The sequence below is a fragment of the Xiphias gladius genome, chromosome 1, assembly GCF_016859285.1.
Source record: "Xiphias gladius isolate SHS-SW01 ecotype Sanya breed wild chromosome 1, ASM1685928v1, whole genome shotgun sequence".
In the NCBI taxonomy this organism is placed as follows: Eukaryota; Metazoa; Chordata; class Actinopteri; order Istiophoriformes; family Xiphiidae; genus Xiphias; species Xiphias gladius.
In genome coordinates, this window is record NC_053400.1 from 8,858,253 (window position 1) to 8,867,045 (window position 8,793).

At 41.5% G+C, this 8,793-nt stretch overlaps 1 protein-coding gene across 1 annotated transcript in view; it reads left to right on the plus strand.

Moving 5' to 3' along the window:
• The first annotated feature begins 339 nt into the window (after window positions 1–339).
• Window positions 340–8,793, plus strand: part of tars3 (threonyl-tRNA synthetase 3) — a 12,689-nt gene continuing 4,235 nt past the window's right edge. Inside the window, exons 1-15 of the mRNA XM_040137891.1 lie at window positions 340–684; window positions 993–1,079; window positions 1,268–1,455; window positions 1,615–1,738; window positions 1,926–2,050; window positions 2,307–2,424; window positions 2,805–2,869; window positions 3,002–3,080; window positions 3,201–3,347; window positions 5,698–5,796; window positions 7,115–7,281; window positions 7,408–7,570; window positions 7,742–7,879; window positions 8,438–8,515; window positions 8,610–8,710. Coding sequence (XP_039993825.1) covers window positions 358–684; window positions 993–1,079; window positions 1,268–1,455; window positions 1,615–1,738; window positions 1,926–2,050; window positions 2,307–2,424; window positions 2,805–2,869; window positions 3,002–3,080; window positions 3,201–3,347; window positions 5,698–5,796; window positions 7,115–7,281; window positions 7,408–7,570; window positions 7,742–7,879; window positions 8,438–8,515; window positions 8,610–8,710 — 2,006 coding nt within the window. The 5' untranslated portion in view covers window positions 340–357. The remainder of the gene's footprint in view (window positions 685–992; window positions 1,080–1,267; window positions 1,456–1,614; window positions 1,739–1,925; window positions 2,051–2,306; window positions 2,425–2,804; window positions 2,870–3,001; window positions 3,081–3,200; window positions 3,348–5,697; window positions 5,797–7,114; window positions 7,282–7,407; window positions 7,571–7,741; window positions 7,880–8,437; window positions 8,516–8,609; window positions 8,711–8,793) is intronic.

The following is an 8,793-nucleotide window of genomic DNA, read 5'->3' on the forward strand; positions in this document are numbered from 1 at the left end:
ACACAGACCTCAAATGTTACGACCTAATGGTTAAGGTATATAACAGGGTAATAAATCATAATTGTGCGTAGCCAGTTTTTGAGTAAGTAATATTTGCCATAAATAAAAGGCTACCTGTCCACAGAAATTTGATTTGTCATTTGCGTTGATCTGATTCTTACAATCATGAAACAACCAATATACATACCTGTTTATGGACATCCACAGTTTTATAAATACGAGTAAAATTGTGACGACTTATGACTTTTTTTTTAAAAAGTTATTTATTTATTCAAATTCTGGGTCAATGGGACTTTTATTTTCAACAAACCCTCACCGGAAGTGGGCTGTCATTGTGACTATGGTGGTCATTTAAAGATGGCTGAGTGCTTGGCTGCACGCTTGGCCTCCCAGGAGGAGCAAATTCGTGTCCTCACCGGGGAAATCTCCACTCTACGGGATGAACTAAGCCGGGGTCTGGACGCAACTGTTGTTGCGGTCGTCTCCCCGGAGCTGGAGAGCCTGCGGGTCGAGAACGAGAAGCTTAGGTACCGGCTGCTCCACCTCCGGCGGGGTCTGCAGGCGGAGCTGGAGCTGGAGCTGGAGGAGGTGCAGGGGAAGAGGCAACGAGAAGCGAAGTGTGGCAAAGCTCCGGAGAAAAACATCAGGAAAGAGCAGCAGACAAACAACCGAGCTAATAACAAGGTAGTAAAAAAGACTGGGACAGTAAATGCTACCCAGTTTAAAGAGCTTTCATTTATGATATGATGAGGGAGTGGGTAATAATAGTAGTGCTGCACCATTATGAGTGGTGGGCCTCTGTCCAGTGAAGGCAAGTGACAAACTATACTACCACATTTCCAGAAATAGCAGCCCCACTCAGTGTCACTGTGGGTGTGCACATTTTGAATACTGGGCATGTTCAGTGACATTAATAACTGACTCATAATGTGGCACAGAGGGAAATAGTGCTAAGAGCTTATTGTAAGTCTAAAAAGACTCTTTGTTAACAGGTGGCAACCCAGGAAACCAAACCAGGTGACAGGAACAAGAAAGAGAAGAAGCAGGTTAAGGGACAAGGAGATGGAGGCGTGAAAGAGGTGATTGTTACAGAGCCTTGAAGTTATCCTGGTCCCCTGTTCACCCATTGTATCAATAACGACATAAGTTGTCACATTTCAGTTCCTCACAAAAAAAAAAAAAAAAAAAATGTTTTTCCTATATTCCCTGCCTTTCACAATCAATTTCATGACTCTGTTTTTTTTCTTTTCTTTTTTCTTCACTCCAGCCAAAGCCCTGGCCCGCATACATTGCAGAGCGCCTCAGCCTCTATGAGGTGCTGAAGAGGGAGAGTGATGCCCTGCTGGCAAAGAAAGCTGCAGACAGCAAGCCCATTACTGTGGAGCTGCCAGACGGGCGAAAGGTGGTGGGCAAGGCTTGGGTCACCACACCATACCAGCATGCTTGTGATATCAGGTTGGTACTTAAAACGCTGGCCGCGATCATCTAATGTTCAGCCTACAATTGTATGACCAACGAATTAACTGTAAATCATCCGGCACAAACACACACCTCACGGGGAGACTTGACCCTCTCACAATTGTTGAGGCAAGTATCTTGCACTTGATCTTTCAGCCAAGGCCTGGCTGACAGTGCTGTCATTTCTCGGGTGAATGGGGAGCTGTGGGACCTGGACAGGCCCCTCGAGCAGGACTGCTCTCTTGAAATCTTGCGCTTTGACAATGAGGATGCTCAGGCTGTGAGTACATAGAACATTTAAATTAAAATGAATATTTTTAACAGATTTGGGGGGAGGGTATCAGATCTGTCAATCAATTTTCTTACACAGTCTAAACCAGTGTCCAAACGACACAGTTTGTTTAATTTGATTAAAATTTTTTTTTTTTTGAAGAGGTAATATATTACATCTTCATGTCGTGTCCTAGGTTTATTGGCATTCCAGTGCTCACATCCTTGGAGAGGCGATGGAGCATTTTTATGGAGGTTGTTTATGTTATGGACCCCCGATAGAGAATGGCTTCTACTATGACATGTTCCTGGATGGACAGAAGTGAGCAAGTATTTTCACTGTCAATTCAATGTCTTCTCGGCTCTGCCTAGATTTCCTCATCTACCTGAATCTTTCTGGAATAGCTTATAATTGTCAGTCATGGATTCTAGTCCCAAAAAAGTCAGCAGATGTCTTGAAATAACACAGGATCGCCATGTCAAACGCGATTAGGTAGTTGCAGAAATGTCATGATACTTCTCAGAGTAGCATTGACCTTGAGCGCTTTTAATGAGTGGAACATGCTTGCTGTTTCCAGGGGGGTGTCCAGCACTGAGTTTGGGGACCTGGAGACTTTGTGTAAGGCTGTGGTGAAGGAAAAACAGCCCTTTGAGAGGCTTGAGATCAGCAAGGAGACACTGCTGAAGATGTTTAAGGTGAGAAAGAGATAAGTCTCATCTGCTCTCAGCCTAGGCTTCTCTGCTTGTCTGGAAGAATGAAGAGTGGCATATTAGCTGTCCAGTTCTGAAAATGTTAAAAACTGGAAATCCATAAGGCGCTACAGTCCTTTCCTGCTAAAGTTTCTTGTACTGTGAACTGTTTTCAGTGATGTGAAAAATATTCTCCTTTCATAAACTGACATTATATGTACAGACTGACCTAGTCTTATCACCTCTTTTTACCACTGTTTGCATGTATTTGATTTGGCAAAAAGTACATTGAAATCTTTAAATCAAGCCAAACAATGTTTTGCGTGTGTGTGGAGAATATTCCTTCTGCCAAGGATAACTTCCAACTTACCCAAGGTTTCTTTCAGTACAACAAATTCAAATGCCGCATTCTGAATGAGAAAGTCACCACCCCCACTACTACAGTCTACAGGTTAGTTTGTTATCACTAAAAAGAAGAAATAGCAACTGGATCTTTTTATTTTAAGAAGAGGTTGTTTTTTGTTTTGGATTTTTTTGGTACTTTGTAAAGCTAACTGTTGTGTAACTTATGAATCCTGGTTAGATGTGGGCCCTTGATTGACCTTTGCAGAGGTCCCCATGTCAGACATACAGGCAAGATTAAGGCCATGAAGATCTACAAGGTATGTGGAATAATACACACAGGGTCTTATTAAAATTTTTATAATATCTAGAAAAGTAATCTTGTGCCAGCCTGTGTAAAAAAATGTTTATATTCAACTCCTTCATACCTCTGTCATCAGAACTCTTCCACCTACTGGGAGGGTCGCTCTGACATGGAAACACTACAGAGGATCTACGGGATTTCCTTCCCAGACTCAAAGATGCTGAAGGAGTGGGAACGTTTTCAGGAGGAGGCCAAGAATAGAGACCATCGCAAGATTGGCAAAGTGAGTCACTGTAGCCAGTACTGTTCAAGGCCACCCAGCTTGCTCTGGCCTAAAACCAGGGACTTAAACCCAGTACAAAGTGAATTTTGATTAATTGTTGTATAATGTGATGACTGACTCCTTTGAGGTTTTTGCAGGAGTTTTTCCCTCATGAGAGTCTAGGTTTGTGGTTTTATAGATGTGGTGAAACCCTGAAACAAACCTGGACCAAGAACACAGTCTCTAGAGATGAACTATAAATATTCATGCAACAACATAGAAACAAATCTTTTTTTTTTTTTTCTCCAAAGGGTTGAGTTGAGTAAAATCATCTCCCTATAGTGTAATCCATAAGAGAGAATTCTATTACAACCATGTTGCTGTGCACTAAATCATCTGTTGCTGTTTTATTCCAGCTGAGGGCACTGTTTTTCTCTCTATTTGCACTTCCAAGACAACTGTGAGTCGTGTGAGGGCCCCAGCTGGTTCCTCAGCATGGGAGAGACAGACGGCAGCACCTCAGTCAACACTGATTACCACACAGTTGCATATTAAACGCGAGAGTGAAGATATTGTTGCCGCAGTCAGTTGGAGGGAGGTGACAAAAGTGGCGTGTCGTTTTAAAGACGGTGCTCTGTGGCAAATCATAAAAGCACAAGATTTTGAAAACCTCTACATGCAGTCCAATGGTATTACCTGATAACAATACCGGCCGGGATCTGGCTTTGTCAGTTTAATGAAATTTATCGAACATGTTGACATGTGCATAGAGGAAATACAAAGCGCTGGTCTGTGAATATGAAAATGATCTCCAGATGGTTGTTTCGTAAAGCAGAATTACCAGTGAAATCAGGCTTACTTCAGTAATTCAGGCTCATTTTCAAAAAAATCTATTTCATAAGAGGTTTAAATAAGGAAGACCTAAGTTACCATGGAAGCCCGTCCCTCCAGACTAGCCTGGTCCTGATTTGGTTAGTTTTATGACTTGGCTTCCTCTCAGGCTTAGACAGTCTGTCAGACAGAAACACCTGAAGGTTCCTCCCTACTGCTGCACTGTCAACATCAGTCAGTTTGCAGTTCATGTCAAATTCATCACTTTTTGACATAAGCCGCACTTATTGTCTTCTTAAAATCTGACCTCATGTCTTTTTGAGTCTTAAAATTACAGACAACAGAAAGCCATCTATTAAATAACAAAAAATGGAGGCAGCCGTTCTGTTTTTTTTTTTTTGTTTTTTTTAAAGCAGCATTTCCACCATATAGAGGCTGCTATGTTACTTGTACAAACCAAGCAATGTAATCCAGCTGATAGTTGATCGGTACTTTAGTTTCTAGAAAATGCTATTTATTTGCTTGCCATAAAATAAATGACATGGCCTGGTCACTATAAATAAATATCTAAAAGTATATGGCCTCTTATACAGATAAACATTAATTTTCAGCACTTATTATACAAAATAAGTTCCCATTACTCACACGGGATTTGAACTCACAGTGTCATGGTTAATAGCAGAGCACAGCGACAGGCCGAGTTAACTGACTGCGCCAGAGTGTGAGCTTTCCAGTGGTTTCAAACATGCTGCCAAAAGTTCCCTTTTACTTTGTTTAATGCAGTGGTTTTGTTTGATTTTGCTGCAACCTTTCACTCTTAATATTATATATGTAATGTGCACTGCTCATGTCCACAAACATTAGGTTTTAGTCTTTACATGTCCATTTTCTTTGTTGTGGCTTGATGTAATTGATGTCTCAGGTCTGTGTTTGAAAGTCACCTTTTGAACCTGACTTGACTTAGTGTGATCTCATTATCTCCGAGGTGGCTTCATGAAACAGATTAAACCCACTTCAGTTTGTTTTCACAATAAGACCTGCTTTTCTTAGCCATCTACTTTATACAAATCACCCCCTCAAGTGCCAAATGTCTAATCCCACACTTCAGTTTACTTGCATTTTCAAATAGCCTGTGATTGAGGGTGTTTTTGAAAAATCCGTGGCTGACAACATAATTTGGGCTCATGCACTAGGAGGCAACTTATCACTACTGTTTACAATTCATGGTTGTTACGGAATTGTATTTTTTTTAGTTCATTTTAAGGGGGACATGAATAAGATCTGTTTTCACAGTCTTGCAAGAAACAGTTTGTCCTGCTTTCCAGCTACCAGGTCACACCAAACCTGTCACCCCCCCCCCCACACACACACACACTCTGAGTCCATTGAGCTTTTTTCAGTGGTCCGTCGCTGACAGATGGTCTGCTGTGTGATAATTGGATAACTCCCTGCTGTGCATGGAGAAGTTTCTTGCTGGTTGTACCTGCAGACAACTAATATACGTGAACTAATTAAAAATTCTTCCTTGTCTGCTTCACAGGATCAGGAGCTTTTCTTCTTCCATGATCTCAGCCCGGGCAGTTGTTTCTTCATGCCACGCGGAGCCTACATCTACAACACGCTCACTGAGTTCATCAGGGTAGGAGTGGTGGCCAAATGCCCATCAGTGCCTATTTTATTTACACTACATTTAAATCTATTTAAGATAGAGAGTACAATTGTTGCTGCAAATCTAAGCTTCAGACGCCTTCACAGAATGACCCCGTCCTTCTTTTAAAGCCACTAACATTTGCAAAACATGCAATCACCAAGGAGCTCAAAATAAGATGCAAGTGTAGGAGTGACCTGAATAGTTTAGTTCAGCTCAATCAGTTTAGATTCTGCTCAGAGTCCCAGAAAAGCTTGGTCCAGTCCTGACTGCTGCATTTAGTCAGAATGATGGCCTGAGCTTTCCAGAGGGTTTTTTTTTTCAGTCCAACACCAAATACAGTACATGTTTCAGAACCAAATATGTCAAGATTTTCAGATTGTGCTCCTAATGAGCTTGTCGACAGCACACCAGTCTTCGTAAAGATAATATAACGTGACTCATACTGGCCTCAGGAAATGGCAAATTGAAAATGCTCTGTTGGCTTCTAGGTTATAGAAGAACTAGTTCTTGGGAAGTCACCAAAGTTTTCACATTTGGTAATTAGATTAGGCAGACGTTCTCAGGCGAGAGCAGACTGCATTCATGTCCAAAGTTGAGCAAACTTTGTATTTCAGAATAATTTGAACTCCCTTGCCAAGTTCAGTGACTGTACAGGAACTTGTCTCTGTGACGTATTTCACAGAGAAGTGTTGACATCTTGAAGACTTTCACAGCACACACCAACACACCAGACAAAGCCAAGAAGACCTCACATACATTGCACAGACATGGTGCAAGATCATTATCACATCACTTCAGTCTGTTATCGCTGTAAAAAAAATTAAAAAAAGAGAGATACAGATTTATCACATATAGATTTATAGATATATAGATTTTGAGGGCTGGCTTCTAATGACTACAATGGCAGTCACTGTTCCAGTAAATGCAGCCAGTTGTCATTCAGCACAAGACATTCAGGATTCTTATCGCTTCTTCCTCTGCTAAATCATACTTATTCAGGAAAAGCTGACTGAGCATGCATGATCTTTTTCAGCACCTTCCTGTTTCACATTCCCAGTTGCACATATTCACAGTAGAAATCTTTCCATTTACACCAGTCTTCTTCTGTTGGCTGCTAAACAGCTCAACTGGATATTAAATGTTTTGCTTAGGGACAACAAATGGATATAAAAACCCACATGTTCCGATTTCCATTTCCAGTGGCTCCAGATTTTGTGCCAGAAGTCGTGATTTAGCTCAGCTCAAAGTACCTGTGCAGTCCAACTGGCGTGTTTGACTTGTTTTTGTGGGTTTGTTGTTTTTCTAGGATGAGTACTGGAGAAGAGGCTTTCAGGAAGTAGCCTCCCCCAACATCTATAACAGCAAACTGTGGGAGACATCTGGTCACTGGCAACACTACAGCGAAAACATGTTCTCCTTCCCTGTGGAAGATGACATCTTTGCTCTCAAGCCGATGAACTGCCCCGGGCACTGGTAAATTTAGGGTGCTCAGAGAGGAAATATTCAAAGTGTTGTTCAAATGTTGTAAATCTAACAGTGTACACAGTATTTTATGCATGTCACATTGATTTGATTTTCTTCTCTCGGGTTGTCCTTTAGTCTGATGTTCAGCCACAGGCCTCGCTCGTGGCGGGAGCTTCCTCTGAGGCTGGCAGATTTCGGGGTCCTCCACAGAAACGAGCTGTCAGGAACACTAACCGGGCTGACCAGAGTCCGGCGCTTCCAGCAGGATGATGCTCACATTTTCTGCACGATGGGCCAGGTGACCACAACAGGAGTTTTTAACATTTTTCTGGGACAATCTAAGAGAATGCTTTTTGTCTGACTATTTTTAGGTCTTTGAACATGTGAAAAAACATTGTGAAAAACAGGCACCTACTTATTTTGTGTAATTTCCGAAATTCTGAATCCTTTTTTTTTTGTTTTGTTACAGATCGAGTCAGAGATAAAGGGCTGTCTGGACTTCCTCCGCTGTGTTTACAATGTGTTTGGCTTCTCCTTCCAGCTTCACCTTTCCACTCGTCCAGAAAAGTATCTGGGTGATATTGCTGTGTGGAACCAGGCTGAGAAGGTAAACTATGTGTCATGCATTGTTGTTATGATGTATGGTGGAAAATGAACTTGATTTACCAGCTCATTTAAAAAATATATATATTAAACTTAAGATCTGACTTTGTCTTCTAAGTATGAGCGGGGCCTTAGTTTTTGGCTTGGACTGCAACAGAGGGGCAGCAAGAACAACCTTCTAACTTTCTCTCTGAGTGATGATTTTACAAGTAAATATAATTGAATTCACACGACGTCACAGTTATAAAATCAGGATTTTTCGCAGTGCAGAGCCGCAGCTTGGAATTGGTTTGGAAGTGACTGCTGGTTAGCATGTAGTTTTAATGGGCCGTGTCTCAGTCACAATTTCAAACTTGATTTCTACTATTAATTTTGTCCAGTCATAGGTTGCATGAGTACACCACTTTAAATGTTGAATTGCATTAGGCAGTGCAAATTGCAGACTGAACTGTGTGTCCTGTACTTAGTTGTTTACTTCAGTATGACTTGGCGTTATTCATAGTAATTTCTTTTCATTGTTTGGATTTAAATTATATGTTAAACTATGTCTCATGTTTGACAGCAATTGGAGAACAGCCTGAATGAGTTTGGAGAGCCATGGAAACTCAACCCTGGAGATGGTGCTTTTTATGGACCCAAGGTCAGAACATTTCTTGATATTTCCTGCCAAACGCAAAATCAATTTCCTTCCCTGAGGCCTGGAAAGCGCTGTAATTCTTTCTGTGCCGTTGCAGATTGACATTAAGATCAAAGATGCAATTGGACGTTACCACCAGTGTGCAACCATTCAGCTGGACTTCCAGCTACCTATCCGCTTCAACCTGACCTTTGTGGAGTGAGTCACCTCATCAAAACATTGACACGCTGCTGAATTTGTGTGCTTTTCTGCACCAAGGATTAAACCTTAATCCCCTCCTG